Below are 20,357 nucleotides of genomic sequence, written 5' to 3' on the forward strand. Positions count from 1 at the left end.
TAATAAAAAAATGTGCACAATGTTGCCCCATGTGCCACTGACCTTAACAGTGAAGATCTGTCTCTGAAGATGCCCCAAGTAACTCGCAGTCTTCTTTTGCCGATCTGAATGCTCAGAACCAGTGCAATGTCACTGGCTCTAAAAAGATGTTCTAACATAGGCTTATCAATCACTTGATAATTCAGAGATTAATCTAGAAAACTCAGCTACAGGGATTGCACTAACTGAATTTAATTGCAATTAGTGTAGAACTACAACATGCATTATTAGATGTGTCCAATGTTTCCTCTAATTTTTTTTGTTGGCTAGGAGTGCAAAAAATTATTGTGTAAGCAAGTACAAAATTATAGGTTTTTGACTAAATTCTTTGTGTGCACCTCAATTCATTGAGTGTTCTGGTCTGTGTACAATGGAACATTGGAGGTGTCCTTGAATTTTCAAGTGATCAGATAACCCTAGTCTAAAAAGATCCAAGGTGGGATCTGCTGTTGACAGATTTGAAGACATGGATACGGTCACAAGTTTAGGGCTTCTACAGATTTGTTTAGTATATGAAATACAACATTTCTAGCTATATTCTGTTTTAGGCTTTAGTTTTTCTTTAAGTATGCAATGTTACTGTAAACATCAAAGTAAAAAGACACTACAAACTTCCCCCTTGTGTTCGCTTGTTATACAACACCTTGTTTAGATGCCATGGATCATAAAATCTTAGAAGAAAGTCCATATGGAATGTAAACAGATTAATGAGCTTCAAATTCTAAGAGGCATGTCTACTAAAATTCCAGCTAGCAGTTCACTATTGTTTACCGTTAATAACACTTTCCAGATTTTCATTTCAATCAGGAAAACGTGTAAAGGCTTGACGCATTTACCCATGCAGATCGATGGGTAAGTTCAATAGAGCAATCAAAATCAATTCTTTCCTATGGGTGTCAAGAGTTCTAAACTCTAACACTCTACTAATTCTGAACATTTAATATTCTCAACTTTCTCAAATGCTAAAAAAAGAAAAAAAAAGACAAGGCTGTGTAAACCTGCCCTTAAGTGTTTAGATTTCTTTTTCATCCACGAGTAAAGGCTCCACTTCTATTGCGAATAAATCTTTAGTCTTATTTCTGTCTTTTTTCCGATAAATAATGAACTGTGCCGTCATCTGCCGTTTTTGAGTTAAGGAAATGATCTAAAACTTGTAAAACGGTGCATTAAAAATAGAATCATTCTTTGTCTTAATCTCCACATTGCTGGAATATATAAAAATATTTTATACTTTAGTGATTGATGCCATTGCCGAATTAAAAATCATTGAATACACAAACCAATTAGCCCTACCTGGTCTTCTGCTATGTGCTAGTATGCTGGTAACCTTATTTAGTGTTGTTCACCTTTGAGTAAACTTTTAGTATGATGTGGAGAGTGACAATCTGCAATTGTTTTACATTTTCTATTACTTATGGTTTTTGAGTTATTTAGCATTTTAGTCAGCAGCTCTCACGTTTCAGCAATCTGGTTGCTAGGGTCCAAATTACTTTAGTAACCATGCATTGATTTAAAAAAAAAAAAAAAAAAAAAAAAAAAGACAAAAACATGAATAGGAGAGAGCCTGAATAGAAGGATACGTAAAAATTAGCAATAACATTAATAATAAATTTGTATCTTTACAGAGAAAGTTTTTTAGATGGGGTTGGTGACCGGCAAATTATTATTTATTTTTGTTATAGTTTTTAAATTAAGACCAATTGGCCATTCTAGAACATACTAAAAGTTAACTTAAAGGTGAACCACCCCTCTAACATATTGGTGTACCCTGTCCCATATACCTGTCTGGAGCAGGCTGCATTGCCCAAAACCACGGCACCTCATCTAGAGCTAGCTTTAGCAAACAAGCTAAAGCTTGTACCAGTATTGTCCAGTCTGTGCAATTGTGGATCGGCACAACACAGCTATACAAACACAATAAATTGCACAGGATCCACTGCTTTAGTTGGGCTATAATCTAACTTTAATATTGTACAGGTATAGGATCCCTTATCAAGAAACCTCCAAATTACGGAATGGCTGTCTCCTATAGACTCCATTTTATACAAATTATCCAAATTTTTAAAAATTATTTCCTTTTTCTCTGTAATAATAAAACAGTAGCTTGTACTTGATCCCAAGTAAGATATCATTAATCCTTATTGGAAGCAAAACCAGCCTATTGGGTTTATCTAATGTTTAAATTAATTTCTAGTAGACAAGGCATGAAGACCCAAATTATGGAAAGATCAGTTATCCGGGAAAAATACCAGGTCCCGAGCATTCTGGATAACAGGTCCCATGCCTGTACTGTATGTAGGGTAGAAGAAAAAAAAAAATCTAGTTCCTTTTCAAAAAAAAAAAAAAGAAGTTAACTTAGAGTTCAAACTTACCTTAAACACAATCTTCTTTGCATAAATAACTATACTCATATGACCAGTAATGCAATATGCTGTACCCCTCACCCCCAAATTATACACTTGATCATTTAATTGGAAACATTTGTTAATGGCGGTTGACATTTTTGCCAATGTCTTTTCTTCCACCCCTGACATACTAGTTATTACTCATAAAACTTTGTGACCTAGTAATTAAAAATAAAACGTTGCAATTTAATCCATCTTTGTTTGCCTTTGGGAACAATTTGCCCAGTTTAGTGCCTTACCTAAGCCCCTGAAAAAGACAAGTTAATGTGTAATAAATTGCATATTTATTAAACACAGGAGACAAAGCTCATTAGTGATGTTGCCCATAAGAACCAATCAGATCTTTGCTTTTGTTTTCAAACTTGCAGGTGACTGTACAAATTTAACTGCTGATTGGTTGCTATGGGCAACATTAACAATGAGGTTGGTCTCCAATGTTAATAAATATGCCACTTAGAGCAATTTACTACACATAAAACTTGCTTTTTACTGATTAATTACTAGGTCACCAAGTCTCATGAGAAATAACTAGAATGTAGTGTAGTGAACATTTTGAAGGACAAAGAAAATGTAGTGACCGGCATAAATGGGTAGTTAAAAAAAAAAAAAAAAAAATACTGTAAAAATAATTACAAAATTATCAGTAAAATAACCTAGATACTATTACTGAAGAATGTGAAAAGCATAATAAATATGTTTAAAGGATACAAAAAAGTCAAGTATAAGGACACCAAAGCTCCCAATTAACCAGGGCAGGTGGTGCATTATATACTGGCTCTTAAGATGTCTAACAGCAGGTAGCTTTAAAAGCAGACTCATCCCGTAGGTACAGTTTCCAAGCATGGCCAATGCAAATAACAAGTAGGAAGTGCCCTCTGTGGATTTTCTGTGGAACTGGGGAACAAAATAAACACAGGAATACATATAAACCATCTACAAAAGTTATACACATGTTTTTAAAGAATATCAACACTAAACAGATGCCAGTTTCAATTGGTCAAGGTCTATTACAAAATTTCAATATTTTGGTTTTGTTGACTGAAAAAGTAAATTATTTTCCTCTGTGTATATATAGGAGCCATTGTTAGAAGACTTACATTTTAGTAGTACAGATGACTACATCAAAAATAAAAACAGTCAGTGGCCGACACAGGACAATTTAATTAAATGTTTAAGTTCATGGGAATTAGGCTTTGTTGCCTGATGGTTAGATAGCTTATTTCAGTTTAGGTTAGACTTCCTTAGATTCTCTCTAGAATAATCTCATCCAATAATTAAAAAGGGGTAAACAATTCTTAAACAGGCTTTTACAGGCCCGCAAGTTTGGCATCTGTAGCAGATAAGTTATTTGAAGGTTTGTTAAAGAGATCACACTCTAGAATATGTCTTGGAGAATGATGTGATAAGTAATTTATCTTATTTTCTGAAGGGAAGGTCATTACAAGGAAGTACAGTTGTGCTCATAAATTTACATAGCCTGGCAGAATTTATGATTTCTTAACCATTTTTCAGAGAATATAAATGATAACACAAAAACTTTTCTTTCACTCATGGTTAGTGGTTGGCTGAAGCTATTTATTGTCAAACAATTGTGTTTACTCTTTTTAAATCATAATCACTACACAAACTACCTAAATGACCCTGATCAAAAGTTTACATACCCCAGTTCTAATACCGTGTATTGCCTTTAACATCAATAACCGCTTGAAGTCTTTTGTGGTAGTAGTGGATGGGGCTCTTTATCTTCTCAGATGGTAAAGCTGCCCATTCTTTCTGGCAAAAATCCTCCAGTTCCCGTAAATTCTTGGGCTGTCTTGCATGAACTGCATGTTTGAAGTCACTCAATGATATTCAGGTCAGGAGACTGAGATGGCCACTCCAGAACCTTCACTTTATTTTGCTGTAGCCAATGACAGGTCGACTTGGCCTTGGATCATTGTCATGTTGGAATGTCCAAGTACGTCCCGTGCGCAGCTTCCGGGCTGATGAGTGCAAATTTTCCCCCACTATTTTTTGTATTTCACCTGAAGTTATTTGTGTTTTTTTCCTTGCATCCCAAACAATTTTTCTAGCAGTTGTGGCTGAAATTTTAGTTGGTCTACGTGACCGTGGTTTGGTTTCAACAGAACCCCTAATTTTCCACTTATTCGAGTTTGAACACTGCTGATTGGCACTCAATTCCTTTGATATTTTCTTATATCCCTTTCCAGTTTTATAGAGTTCAACTACCTTTTCCCACAGATCGTTTGACAATTCTTTTGCTTTCTCCATGACTTTGAATCCAAAAAACATCAGTGCAGCACTGGATGAAAGATGCAAGGGTCTGTCTGGAGTCCAGAAAGTCATTGACCTTTTATACACCCCCTCTAATTACAAGCAAACAGATCACAGGTGAAGATGGTTACCTTTAATAGCCATTCTAACCCTTTTGTGTCAAGTTGTGTGCATGTTATCAGGCCAAATCATCAGGGTATGTAAACTTTTGATCAGGGTCGTTTGGGTAGTGAGTATGATTAAAAAAAAAAAAAAAAAATATAGAGTAAACACCGTTGTTTGACAATAAATGGCTTCAGCCAACCACTAACCATAAGTGAAAGTTTTTGTGTTCTCATTCATATTCTCTGAAAATGGTTAAGAAATCATAAATTCTGCCAGGGTATGTAAACTTATGAGCACAACTGTATACTGGCCTTTGATGATGTAGTGGTGGTGCTAAATTTTATAACCATACAGAACTGGCTGAAGTTGTTCTATTCTCTAACTGGACTACAGTTCTAAAGGTGCAAGATGCGTACAGGCTTCTGTATTCATTGTTTGCTGATGATATGAAATGTGGATAAATAGCCTAGGATTGGTCATAAAATCAAATCAAGATGGAGAAGGACCTAAAAATACATTCAGATAAACTTAGCAGTGCTAGTAAGCAGAAGCAAGGTATCAAGGATTAGCTCTCTTTACAAAAATGATCTAAAACATACAGTGCAGTTTTGGTCTATGCTGAAAAGGGTGATCAGAACCTGTAGTGTAGAAAAGGACAGACTAGTATTACTTTTTAAATGCTATTGTATTGACAAACATCTTTAAAAGAACCGAAAATGTGTCTCAAAACTAGTAAGCTGTAAGGAAAATGCAGGAGGCAATGATGGGCATTTTTAAGCATCTGAAAAGCCCCCTATCTCACATTAGCCTAAATAATGGCTTGTAAAACACACGGTCATTTAAAATTACTTTATGGATACTTACATTTTTATGAAGCTGGGGAAAGCGGGAGCCCAAATAAAAAACAGATGAAACATACCCACAAATGAAACCAGACATTTCAGTAATGCCAAGAGTTTTCTGAAACAAGAAAACAAAAAGGTTTTCCAAAAAACACCTCACAAAAGAGCAGGAATAACTTAGTATTTAGGACACAGTTTTAAAATGAACAAAAGTCAAATGAATTTGTTTACCAAAACAATCCAGTTCCATTTTTCAAGCTGAATATACAATTTATGACTTGGCAACGGGAGAGGAGAACACAACATAATCAAAATTCTATTTCTAATTTAAAGAGATAATGACACTGCAGTATCAAATTTATAGCAGTTGCAGAATTTCCATTCCTCAGGACCATAATCCTAATGAAGGGCAATTTAATTTGTCAAAAATGCTGCATTTTTAGAGCAACAGCTGACTAACAATATAGACCCAACTCAACACAGAAAACTGGGACTCTGCCATAGGGAATGATGAGCAGCCACCTGGCTTCCGATGCTAAGTAACAAGGCAAGTTTGTATATTCACATTGCTGTAGCTCCATAAACACACTGATTTTGATCAAATAAAAAGACAGGATATCAGGACCTGCAGATATTAGTTAGACAATGTTATTGTATTGCCAGTATCACTTCAATTCATAATCATTAAACCCCAATTATACATCAGGACCAAAAATTTTAATGCAAACAGTAAAGTTTTTATTTTTATTTTGTGGCAATATTTTAGTGATTGTCTATACTAAAGAATGCAAAATACAAAGGGATACAAAATCCTTTTATACAAGGAATAGTCTTATCTTGTGCATGCTCCTGTTATTTTTTCTTTTCCTGAAAACGCCTATTCTTTAAGATTTGATATGCTACTTTTAAAATGAAAGCAGTGAAGCATGAATGTATATTTACCCATTATTACTGACTCCGCCTTTAGGCAAACATTGGATGTGGCCAGCAGCAGGTGTTCAATATAAAGCAAAGCAACATATGGGAGGTAGGGCCATGAGGCAGTATGTTTGTTGCTTTCTTTCAGGCTACTGAACACCCATCAAATTTCTCATTACGTTTACTGGAAAATTCCTATGTTCATGGCTGCAATGTATTATCGCTTTTAACACAAAATACATTTCAAATACAAACTCTGCAGCAACAAACCCCCCAAAAATAGGCCCCAGCACTATCCTAAAAAAATACAGAAAGTGATAGCGGCACTGTTACTATCAATTATATTGACTCTAAAAGAATTACTAAATAGGAGGCATGGCACTTTAAATACCCCAGCAAGCTTCTGGCCAGGTATACATTGGGGCTCTTACAGCCCTACTCCCTTCTGGTGCAAGCCTGTGCCCAGTATGGATACTCAACTATGAGACTACTTTTGCATGATTATCCACTCTCCGGCTTCAGTTGTTTAAGATTTTGGGTGGTAATCAGCACCTGCTACCGATTCGTATCGTTTAGTCCTATTGACATGCATACATTTGAAGCAAGGTGGATTCAATTTTTAATAACAAATTAAAAATCATATGACAATTATCAGCTTTTGCCTTACAGGGATATGAATGGCCTGCTTAGTGTATTTGTTTTTCATTGTACAGAACCAGAAAGCAAACAGCCTTTGAGTGTGCAAGTGTTTATGGTTCCACTTCACATACAGTGTTTGTAGTAGACATATGCCAACAATTTCATGAACATAACAGTAAGTTGAAAAACAATGTTGCATATACCTGGCTTACTTCCACATCAATGTTCTTGTCATGGTTTTTCAGAAGCAATTGGCTAGGCAATATGATAGACAGGGTGATGGAAATGACTACCCACGATATGCAAACTCCCTTTAGGCTTCCATTGCCTAAGATATTAAAGGGTCATGATTATTATCTTCATTTAATTATATAGCACCAACACAGTATGCAATACAAACTAAGGTCCAATAAGATTTAATTCATTGCATTGTTTTTACTCTTCTTGTAATGTAAAAATGTACAGCAATGTATCCACGGTGGCCCTATATTAACATATACATACATGAAGAATGCAGTGCGATATACAAATGCAGTCAATTAGGGATAGTCAGTGGTGAACATTTTCTGAAGTTGTTAAAGCAGAAAAAAGTTAAGGGATAGCTAGCATCCCTTTTTCAATCTCCTGTGCAGGGTGTGACCTCACTGTATAATTACAAATTACCTAAAACTGGGTGGCAGCGGCTCAGAAACAATTGCAGGAAGTAAGGCATAAGCGAATAGTTTCATGCATGCCAAGTTTGTTTGGCCACATTGGAAAAGGTGCAGATTTTAGCATTTTGTGATTGAATCAAAACACACACATTTCTATACATGATCTAAAACCAGGTAGAAGGCTTAAAGAAACACAAAATTTCACAAGTAAAATGTTTCACAATAAATACATTGACTGCAATTGCATCAGGCTTATTTTGCCCTGGCACCCATAATTATACTGGAATGGGGGGAAAAAAAACCCACAGCATGGTGATAAAATCCACGGTGATTGTGGTCTAGATATAGTTCAGTGTGGTGCAGTGAGTCAATGACCTATATAATGTATATAAAGGCAGAGCTGCATCTTAAAATGGAAAATATTATAATGTATAGCAATTATCATGAAGGCGGCCTAACAGGTATGTGTTCATTATATTTTAATTATGACTAAAGATTCAGAAACGGTTAATGCGTTAAAATCGAACGTGTTGTCATCCATACAAAAAAAAAAAAAAGTACCTTTCAACCGGTCATTTTTCAGTTTGTAGTAGGAGAATTGCGAGATCATAATAATGTCCATGTTCACATAAAAAATAGCTGTAATAATCTGGGGCAAAAAAAACCAAAACACTTTGAGCAGTCAGAAATAAAACCAGCAACACGTGACAAATTAATTAAGGCTGCTAGAGATACAGTACAACACATGATTTCTAACATGCAGTCTAGTGAGCCTGACACAAGGAGCCAGGAGACTCTACTCAAGCACTTATGCCAGGTGTATTAATGGTATTAGTAATATCGTGTGAAGTCTGTCCGTTATTATCAGGCACGCATGGACAGGTCTTAATTTCATCCTAATCTCCTCCAACACCCAGCCTGTCACTTTGTTATTTATGATAATCCTATCACAATTAATCCACTTGGGCAAAGATGCATAGGAATGGTAATGGCAGAAAGCAAACACAGGGAAGGCAGACATTTACTTATTGCCTGTGCAGAGAGAAAACATCAACAACAAGTCAATGCCTACCAAATGGCTTTTTTTCTTAAACGAACTGACAATATTTGCAGCAGCACTAAAACTGCTTGAAATATCCAGGAATTGCTTTCCATTGAAATTGACAAAGATTCTTGTATTATATATAGCTGCACTCCCTCCATCACTCCTACCCTGTAATGGGAAGCTACTGTTATGTTTGCCATTACCCTTAATGGGATTAATCACCTTTATATTAACTTTTAATATAATGCGGACAGTGATATTCTGAGACAATTTGCAATGTTTTTTTTGGTTTTTTGATTATTTGTCTTTTTATTCAGCAGCTCTTCAGTTTGCAATTTCAGTATTCTGGTTGCTAGGGTCCAAATAACCCTAGCAAACATGCATTGATCTGATCAAGAGACTGGAATATAAATAGGAGTGGGCCTGAATAGAAAGAGGAGTAATAAACAGTAGCAATAATAATATATTTTTAGCCTCACCGAGCATTTGTTTTTTTAGTGACCTCCATTTGAAAGATGGAAATAGTTAGAACTCTAAAGCAAAGTAGAAAAACTATTAAAAAAGAAAAAGTGAAGGCCAATTGAAAAGTTGGTTAGAAGTAGCAATTCTACAACAAGAAGTTAAGAACCACCCCTATAAAGAGGCCTACATTGACCAACTCAACAAGGTATACGATTGAAGAGTCTGCATCCAGAAGAATCTGGATAACACAAGACTGTTGACAGTTAGCCAATATACAATACCTGCTGATTGACTGATGGGAAGGTCATTTCCCACAGAGTGCATTTCAAATAAATCATTTTTAAAAATGATTACATTGCTGTCTGTAATAATAAAACAGGACTTTGTACTTGATCCTAACCCACTGGGTTCTTTACCGTTTGAAAGATTTTTTAGCAGACTTAAGGTATGGAAATTCAAATTACGTAAAGATCCCTTATCTGGGAAAACCCAGGTACCAAATATTCCAGAAAATAGATCCCATACCTATATTAAATATCCCCAGTGAGCAGACAATAGAAGCGAGAACATAGAATGAGAAGGAATAGTGACAATGCATGTGACAGAAATGGGGGATGGAACTGATCAGGGGTTAGGTGTGGTGAGTCAGGCAGCCCTGTGGTCTACTTCTTACAATGTAATGAGAATAAATCAATCACTCTGTACTTCAGGCATCAACTTACATTGTAGGATAGCCAAGCCTTAAGCTGGCCATAGACGCAAAGATCTCATCGTACGAATCGAGGATTCGTACGATGTTCGGAACGTGTGTGGAGAGTCCTGTCATTTTTCGTCCGGCGGAGATCGGTCGTTTGGTCAATCGGACAGGTTATAAAATTTGTCAGCTGCCGATAATATCTCTGCGTGTATTGGCGATCATACGATTTTCAGAGGGAGACTGTCACCAGCTTTGTCTATCATACGACTGCTGTCAGGGGCAGAACATCCGCTGATCTGTTCTTTAACTACTTTATTTGGTCGGAATGGTAAGACTTTGATCGGAATGGTTAGTGGCAGGTCGGGAGATGGGAAAGTCCGATGGTACATTGATTCGTACTATCGGATCTTTGCGTCTGTGGCCAGCTTTAAACTCTGTGCCTGTAAATTTCTGTTTACAGGCTATGGGGTCTGTTTACTAAAGTGCGGTAAATTTGACTAAGTTTCCGCATGTTATCGCTGTCACAAGACTTACCCCTGCCAATAGAATCATATAAATAAGATTCATAAACAAGTATTACCAATAAATCTGTGTGCATCATATAAATGTAGTTTAATCTAGGCTGACGAAGCCATAGTTCCTCCTAGCCATAATAAATCGTCTTTCAGATGAAAAAGCTGCTGTAGCAGCAGACAAAAGAATAATCCAAAACATCTTTAATTACCCTGTCACTACTCTCAACTCCTGTCAGGAATTGCAACAGGAACAGAATGATGGGTAAAACAAGGTGTTATGGGATATTTCCTGTCCCCTTGAGAATTTTCTGGAGAAAAAAATAAATTACCGCCACTATATAGATGGTGGTAAAATTTTGCAAATATTGCGGTGTTAAATTTGTCTTTCGTACATTTCGCTGTTTAGTAAACCAGGCATTAACGTGTACGTAGTGTTATTTTGAGCAAATGCGATAACTGGTGAAAACATATTCATGCGCAAGAAAATTTGCAAATTTGTATTTACCGCAGGTTAGTAAACATGTTCGGCGACAAATCGGTCTTTATTTTGTGCGCGTATTTTTACCGCGCTTTAGTAAACAGACCCCTATAGCAGCAAGTACAATGAGAAGACATATAAAGATGTAAATAATCCGAGTATAAATAGGTCAGAATAAAAAGGTTTGACTGAATGTGACACGCAAACAACATAATATCATTATAATATTAGACATACCTGAAGTGGCAGTTGATTGGTCAGGTAGCAGCCTATGAGATTTGTGAAGTCACCCCCAAGCCAACACAACAAAAACCCAAGGGAAAGTGCCTGGTCAACTCTTCCATTTGTATGGGCAACATAAAGCTGACTAGAAAGAAACAAGGTTAAGTGATTAACTTTTAAACAGTTCATTAAAAACTGAATTTAGAACCAAGTTATGTGTAACTACTGCCATGCAACTAGGGATGCACCGAATCCAGGATTCGGTTCGGGATTCGGAATTTTTCAGCAGGATTCAGATTCGGCAGAATCCTTCTGCCCGGCCGAACCAAATCCTAATTTGCATATGCAAATTAGGGGTGGGGAGGGAAATTGCGTGACTTTTTATAACCCGGTATTATTGCCATACTGTACGATAACTTGGGGCTGCACCTATGTATCATAGGGATATATTTTGGGGTTAGGGACCTATACTTCAGGGGGCAGATTTATCAAGGGTCGAATTTCAAAGATAAAAATACATCGAAAATTGACCATCGAATTGAAATACTTCGACTTAGAAGTTTTTTTCATCGAATTTGGGTATCCTGCGGTTGAAGGGAAATCATTCGATCGAACGATTCAATCCTTCGAAACGAATGATTTCAGCGATCGAACGATTTTACTTCGATTTCCAAAAACTTAGAGAAATGCTCTGGCAGGTCCCCACAGGCTAACTTAGCACTTCAGCAGATTTAATTTGGCGAAGTATTGAAGTCGAAGTTTTTTTTAAAGAGACAGTACTTCGATTCACTTCGACCCAGAAACGTTGTTTTTACTGTGGAAAGAATGGCTCTTTGCAGCAGTAAGTAAGGGGTTCAGCTTCAATCAAACTGGATTTTGAAGAGGTGCCGGTTCCCCAGGCTGCCCTTACAGAGCCAGAAGGCCCATGACTGAGCTCAGTTACACAAGGGCCATTCATTTTCCTCTGAAGGGAACTGGGTGTCAAAAGGGGGCGGGTTCTGTTGCTGATTTTGTGACCTGATTTATGTTGCAGCAGACATAAATAAATAATAACATAGGCACAGAGTCTGCCATTCATTAGTGACAATGAACCTTAAAAAAAAAAAAAACAAACACGCTGGCAGAAGCTTCATAACTTACGGCAATGCAGCAAACAAGAAGCAAGCGATGGACACCAGCCCCACAATGACGCTCCAGTATTCCCAAGCATTTTCCACGCATTGATGCAAAAGCTGCCAAATCCACGGGCTTCCTTCAATACAAACCGCGCCGCTCTCCAGGGGAAGCGCATGCAAAGGATGCCGGGGCCCCGCGTCAGCCATGATTCTGCTGCTCGGCCTAGCCACTATCCCCTTAAGGGAGAGGAAAGCGACTTGTAACACTGTGGCCCCGGGGCCCCCGACTCCTTCAAAACAACATCAATTGCTAATAACCCGCGGACTTAATAAACGTTACACCATAGGCGGGGTGTTCCGGCTTTACCCAACTCTGATTGGTGAGAACCTGCCAGGGACCCGCCTCTTGATTCCCCTCCGCCTTAACCAGAAACGTGTCTTGACGGCGTCAGGAGGCGTTCCCGGATATGAGTCAGCGCTGCTCTGCTTACAAGCACGGCTTGTTCACTAATAATAAACGCAGTTTAGGGTTGAGTAGTTATTGAACCGACGCCGCTGTAGTGTAGTTAAAAGATGTTATATAAAAATCACAAGTGGACTTTCCCATTGTTTGAGGTTGCTTTAATGCAATGGTAGACCCAGAGCAAACCCTACACCTGCCTCTGTTTTCTGACGTGTTTGTGGAACCATTCTTCCATTTATACGAAATGCATATCATGTGATCCATCCATATTGAGTGTTAGGACTAAGAATATCTATGAATGCCATCTGGCCTGACAATAATGATATCTCAAAAGAAATGAGATGGAGACCATGTGCCCCTGTTAGCATGGACTGGACTGCATTATTATTAGATACATTGTACGCCCCTTTAATTAAAGGACCATTAACATTAAAAAAATTCGGTTGTACTTAAGGAAAAAAAAAAACCACAAAGACACTTTTAACTTTAAATTAGTAAAGTCTTTATTAAGAAATAACTTACAGATTCTCCGCTTGCGCTCCTCTTCAGAAACGGCGACGATCCATCATGAGGAGCTCAATTTCTCCTACCTGGCTATCTCCTATAGAAGGCAGAGAAGAGAAATTGAGCTCCACACGATGGATCATCGCCCTGTCACCATTTCTGAAGAGTAGCGCAAGTGGAGAATGGGTAAGTTATTTCTTAATAAAGACTTTGAGAATTGAAAGTTAAAAGTGTCTGTGGTTTTTTTTTTTCGTTACGTACAAACAATTCTTTTGATTTTTTTCTTTATGTTACTGGTCCTTTAAAAAAATATAAGTTGTAGTAATAAAGGCTGTAAAAGCTGTATAACGAAACCACATTATGTAGTGTAACCATGGGTGGAAAATATCAACACACAGTCCCCCCTTCCACAACCTGTTACCACAAAGTAGGAAGCACAAAAAACATTCTATGCTGTAATGTAAAGATGTACTGCCGCTGGAACCAGGGGGCCAAGCCCAAATAATAAAAATGTAAAAAAAAAAAACAGAGGCGTAGCTATATATTACTGGGCCCCCACAGCAAATTAATTTTTGGTCCCCCTCAATTCCCAGAGGTTGACCTGTTTTACCGATATTTGTATAACATTGTATATTAATTAGGGCTTCCCCTATACCTCCTGGGCCCCCTGCAGCTGAAGAGTCTGTTTCCTCTAGTTACGCCTGAAAACAGACTTACTTTGTTCAACTCTGAAAATGAGCAGGAAGACGCTCACAACTAGGGACATAGGGTGATTTTTTTGGTTTGGGGAGGCTACATGGCGGCAACAACTAAAAACATATATAAAGTTAAATAAATACTAGCTACTTTAAGAGCAGTGGCGGAACTACCGGGGGAGCAGGGGGTGCGAGCGGGTCAGGGCCCGCACCCCCTCAGGGCCCCCCAGCAGGCCGCGTGCCACTGACAAATGAGGCCAAATGCGGCCGTTCGGAGGGGTGGGGGCTGGGCCCAGCTATGCGTCACGCACCACAATTTAAAAATGACCTGCCTTCAGATGAAACACTAACTGCTGAGTTCCTGACCTCTCTAATGACAACTGCAGCAAAAGCACTGGGGGATTTTCATTGATGGACAACCTTGTACAAAACTTATGGCATTATGACCAGTTGTTGGCTTGAGTGGTGTAAAGGTCTCCACCAACAGATTCTAAAGCTGGGACTTTTGGGGCCGTGCAGGGCCCAGACCCGCTCCTGCACTCCCGAGCATGCGCGCGGGATGGGGGGGGCAGTGTTGATGGTGGCGGCACAGAGTTGTTTGCGGCTGGTGAGCCCAGGGGGATGGTGTGGGGACCCACTGAAGCTGAAGGCCCAGTGGACCCTGGGCCCCCCAGTCCGACACTGGATTGAACCATGATCTTCGAAGTGATAAAACCCTCTCCTATATAGCAGTCTGTTAGGCAAGTCTGAGATGGTATTTATGTCTGTCTGTCTATTACATTCTATACTATTTATACACACACTGTACAAATCATACACAAGTAGCCTCACATGTACAACTAAAACATTGTTTACATGTAAAAACTATCATAATGCACTACTTTTATTTTATTGCTGTTCATGCAGAAGCCTAAGCTTTTACCGTTTAAGTTGTGTTGGAAATAACTGCTTCCCAGAAGCCTGCAGTGCTGGCAAGTGCTGTGTCTCCATACTCCTGAAACTACCTGAAAATGCTGGTGATTGTAGCATCGTGTCAGCCCCTCCAGCAAACCAAGGTACAGGTTGTTATGTGGCGCAATTCACCTTGGGACATTTATGGTCACAGCAGCAACCAATCAGGTGCTGCCGGTGTCTCTTTTTTTCCCCTAGAAATGATACTTTCACGTGGGAGGTATGTCATTAAATACGCACATTTGAACTGGGCACATCTGCAAGATTTTTCAGTGAGGCTTTAGGTTTTGTTGTTATTGATTTTTTTTTTGGAGAGGTGTATCAGGCATGTTTGGGGAGGCTTAGCCTTAATGACAATCTGCCCATGACTAGGGATGCACAGAATCCACTATTTTGGATTTGGCCGAACCCCCGAATCCTTCACGAAAGATTCGGCCGAATACTGAATCTGATTCCTAATTTGCATATGCAAATTAGGGATGGGCAGGGGAAAACTTTTGTTACTTCCTTGTTTTGAGACAAAAAGTCATGCAATTTCCCTCTTAACCCCTAATTTGCATACGCAAATTAGAATTTGGCTAGACCGGGCAGAAGGATTCCTTCTGAAAAAGGCTGAATCCTAGCCGAATCCTGAACCGAATCCTGGATTCAGTGCCTCCCTACTCACAACCCACCTCTGTGGGGTACCAAAGTGATAAAATGCCACAGGTACTCATTTGAGTTGAGGTTAGGGCTCTCATGTGCAGGCCTGTCAAGTTCTTCCTGCGCACAGGATATCAGATCTGTACAGACCTTCATTTTTAGAGTAGTATTATGCTGAAACAGGAAAGAGCCAAACTGCTGCCACAAAGTAGGAAGCACCAATGTTATTGTAAGTTGTAGCATTAGTCAGGGCCAGACTGGGAATAAAAAGCAGCGGTGGCAAAAAAGCAAAACAGCCCATATCCATGCATGTGGACTCATGGTTAATATAATAAAAGTCAGAGGACAAAAGTAAACAGTACCTTAACCTATCAAAACAAAGCCATAAGCATGTTCTCATTCAGAAAGCTGCTCCATGTTAGAGAGTTGGAGATTAGAAGTCAGCACTCACCCATAGGGTATATTGGACGCAGGTGCAGGTCTAAGGTGGCCACTTCCACCCGTTCTGTGAACACAATGTCGATAAGCAGACAGCACCACACTTGAGGTAAATTCTTAAAAGGCCTTTATTCCAAAAGGACTTATTTCAGAATGAACAAATAGCAGCGACGTTTCAGGCGTACAATCGCCTTTTATCAAGCTACTAGATACACATCGGTGCAAACATTTTATACCATTTAACATACTGCCATCTAGTGACTCATCAACTAGATTATCGTACATTAGGCACTCTCACCCCCTCTGGTCTGAATAGAGAGTATGACTTACATAAAATTTTCCGATAAAAAAGTACTTTTATTGTATATAGCAACTTTTAAGAAATCCCTTTTTTTCATATATTTGTCGTTTCAGGCAGTGGATTGATGTATCAGTGGACAGGTCCCAATAGCTTAACGAGATGGATGTGACTGATACTGTGTTTTATATTCAAGTTGCAACATTGTAGATATAAATGATTATTGTAAGTGAATGCAGCTGTGTCATTGATATTTTGATGAGCCACTAGATGGCAGTATGTTAAATGGTATAAAATGTTTGCACCGATGTGTATCTAGTAGCTTGATAAAAGGCGATTGTACGCCTGAAACGTCGCTGCTATTTGTTCATTCTGAAATAAGCCCTTTTGGAATAAAGGCCTTTTAAGAATTTACCTCAAGTGTGGTGCTGTCTGCTTATCGACACCATGTTAGAGAGTGACATAATGAGCAGAGGTGCTGGGGGCAGTAGAGGGGCATCTGTCATAGGTAAAGGTATTAGTATCTTGGTTTATAGAGAAATAGTGACATGTTCCTGTTAAAATGTCACTTAAAATGGAATTAATTAAGCCTTTGCCATCTTCATTCATAGGTGGCTACTTTACACAATACTGTTATAGCCCAATTAAAACAAACACTAACGTTAAAGGAACAGTTCAGTGTGAAAATAAAAACTATGTAAATAAATGTGCAAAATAAAAAATGTTTCTAATATAGTTAGTTAGGCAAAAATGTAATGTATAAAGGCTCGAGTGACTGGATGTGTAAAAGAACAGAAAACTACTTCCTGCTTTTCAGCTCTCTAACTCTGAGCTAGAAGGGGGGGCACATGGGACATAACTGTTCAGTGAGTTTGCAATTGATCCTCAGCATTCAGCTCAGATGCAAAAGCAACAGATAAGACCCATGTGGGCCGTGGCCCCCCCCTCAAGTCACTGATTGGTTACTGCCTGGTAACCAGGGTAACCAGTCAGTGTAAACCAAGAGAGCTGAAAAGCAGGAAGTAGTGTTCTGGCTATTATGTTACACACCCAGTCACTCCAGACTTTATATATTACATTTTTGCCTAACTAACTATATTAGAAACATTTTTTATTTTGCACAGCCTATCTATTTACCCAGTTTTTATCTTTACACTGAACAATTCCTTTAATGGTGTATTGAGTGTAGTAAACCCAAGAACTGTACATATCCTTTGAGTCAGAGCTGATCTACTGTGGCCCTGTGTGCCCTCAATTCTTGTTACGTGCTGGGACAGTCATTGGCAATTAAATGGGCAGGCTAGAAAGCTCATAATCTTTTTAATAACAGAAGAATATGATTAAACAAATATTAGAGATGTTGGAACTAGACAATGGTGATTTGTAGCACTAAGGGGCAGATTTATCAAAGGTCGAGGTGAATTTTCGAATTCAAAAAGTTTGAATTTTGAGCTATTTTTTGTGTACTTCGACTAGGGAATTGTCCAAATTCGATTCAAATTTGAAAAAAAATCGAAAATTCGAATATCGAAATTTATCATGTACTGTCTCTTTAAAAATTTTACTTCGACCGCTCACCATCTAAAACCTGGCGAATTGCTGTTTTAGCCTATGGGGGACCTTCTAGGACCTTCTTGGAGCCAATTGGTGGACTTTCGATTTGAATTCGATAAAATGTGATTCGTACGATTTGAATTTGGCCAAATACAGACCTATTTGATCAAAAACTGACCTATTCGGGCCAAGAAAAGCTTTGAATTAATTTTGGTTGGTCTTGAATTCAATTTTCGATTTTGATAAATGTGCTCCTAAGTGCCCTAAATGAAAACTCAACAGCAAAAAATTCATAGTTAAGTAGCAGATCATGTGGAAGCTGCAGCTGTTATAGAAAGCATCTCAGCGAAGCTAAACCTCCAAAGCTGATTTGTGTACTGCTTTTGCCTGGCCCAGCCTGCCAATCCAGAATCAATGTTCCTTCCACAACCACCTCTCTTTACAAGCAAGTGCTTTAAGCCTGCCTTCTCACCTTGCTGGCCCAGCTTTTTATCATCAGGTTAGTAAGGTGAGGGGTGGGCTGGAAAAAAAAGCAAACTGTCCTGCACTAAGGCAGTCCAGCAGCCCCAGTGGCCACTGTCCATTTCATAGAAAGCGGCCCATCGGACCAGAAGGTTACTGGTTTAATTAAACAATATTTGTCTGAAACCTAATATTTGTGCTTGGATAGAGAACTTGTTGAAGGATAGATTAAAAAGAGTGGTGGTAAATTGTACATTCTATGATTGAACCAGTTTTGTTACTAGAGTACTGCAGAGGCCTGTTATGGTCCTTCGCTTTTTTAATTTGTTTATTAAAGGAGAACTAATGTTAAAGCAAAGTAGTAGGCTGAAAAGGTCGTACTTTATGCTTTGGGCATCTATAACAGCCAAAGGAAACCATAGCCATTTAGCAGTAAAGATCTGTGCCTCCAAAGATGCCCCAGAAGCTCCCCATCTACTTTTCTGCTGATTCACTGCACATGCTCTGTGCTGCTGTCACTTACTGAGCTTGAGGCCGACTCACAGTATACTGCTATATATATATATATATATATATATATATATATATATATATATATTTTTTTTTTTATTATTATTATTATTTTTTTCAAAAAAAGCACCAGAAACAGTGAGATTTGTTGTGAATAAAAGCTTAAAATGTGTTCAAACTTGCATGAACAGCCGATGTGACGTTTCGGTCCACACAGGGAACTTTCTCAAAGTCATATATATAACATAAATCTCCCAATATAAGGCTGAGGCGGATTAGTAAATAATTACTTCTACATGGTGTCAAGTCAATATAAAGCACTTTCATATTCTTGATGGTATATGCACTTTATTATGATATGTGTGAATAATAATATATTGTATTAAAGCAAGTACACACTTGAGGGTAACACTTACAATGGATTATGCCTTAGAATGTGAAATTGTTATTAATTAAATGTAGTGCACTATGTTTGGAATTAAATGTATAGGTCTGCATCCCTTATGATTATATCCTGCACTTGATTAAGAACAAGGCCACTTTCTATGGGAATGCTGAAAATAAAAAAATAAAATTAAAAAATGAATTAAGAAATAAAAAATAAAGGCTTATACTTAACTTCATTCTTCAAGACCTTCATTACATGTAGTGATAATAGTATAGTATAATAGTAAACATGTATCTTTTACTGAACATTTTTATCGAGGAATAGAAGAAAATAATTAATTTATCCAGGTTTCTGTAAAGAATAGTTGAAGTTTTGAGAGTTGACTTTTGGTATGGATATAACATAAATAGATGACCAACAAACCTTGTAATATGTATAAAATAAATGTGCAGTTCTATAAGGGATGTAATCTAACAGCCGCACCTCCTCTGATTAAGCGCTCAGTGGCGCGAAACGCTTCAGGAGGTAGTGGCTGACATGAGGTATGCTGACAGGGGAAGACACTGTCTTGTGGTATGATAAGAGCTTATGTTTTCACATTGATTTTCACAATTGTGTAATTAATTGCTGTGGTGAAACCAATAAATGTCTGAAGTGAGCTACTGTGCATGTTTTGTTGATTATTTGCGATGTGCTTTTGAACCCTAGCATAGTGCTCACCTATACAAAAGGACTAAAGGCATTTTATACTTCCATGTACAAGTTCTCTATGTCCATTAAAGTCACCATAATAAACAGCATGATGTGCATATATCTGTTTATGAATAATTGTTCTTTTACTGTATTTTTGTTCCTTTTCAAGAGTCTGTTAATGAGCAAGAAAACAGAAATTACCTAATCCTTAATAAGGCTTCACAACACCAGAGAAATGAATTGCAATTACAGTTTTACAAGTATGCATAGGAGGATCATTTGATAAATGTTTGATAAAATGTTTTACCTGTATCCTACCTGATACCTTGTAAGCAGTAACCTATTTCATG

At 38.0% G+C, this 20,357-nt stretch overlaps 1 protein-coding gene across 1 annotated transcript; it reads right to left on the minus strand.

Annotated features, from left to right (window-relative positions):
- Window positions 1–215: 215 nt before the first annotated feature.
- On the minus strand, window positions 216–12,789 carry slc66a1l.L (solute carrier family 66 member 1 like L homeolog). Its single transcript, XM_018263762.2, has 7 exons — window positions 12,435–12,789; window positions 11,310–11,439; window positions 8,437–8,524; window positions 7,426–7,550; window positions 5,688–5,783; window positions 3,153–3,338; window positions 216–1,156 (listed from the first exon to the last, which is right to left on the minus strand). Exons 1-7 carry the CDS (start codon window positions 12,614–12,616, stop codon window positions 1,052–1,054), a joined length of 912 nt encoding a protein of 303 aa, XP_018119251.1. The 5' UTR covers window positions 12,617–12,789; the 3' UTR covers window positions 216–1,051.
- Between the last annotated feature and the right edge of the window lie 7,568 nt (window positions 12,790–20,357).

The sequence above is a fragment of the Xenopus laevis genome, chromosome 5L (genome assembly GCF_017654675.1).
Source record: "Xenopus laevis strain J_2021 chromosome 5L, Xenopus_laevis_v10.1, whole genome shotgun sequence".
NCBI classification, from domain to species: Eukaryota; Metazoa; Chordata; class Amphibia; order Anura; family Pipidae; genus Xenopus; species Xenopus laevis.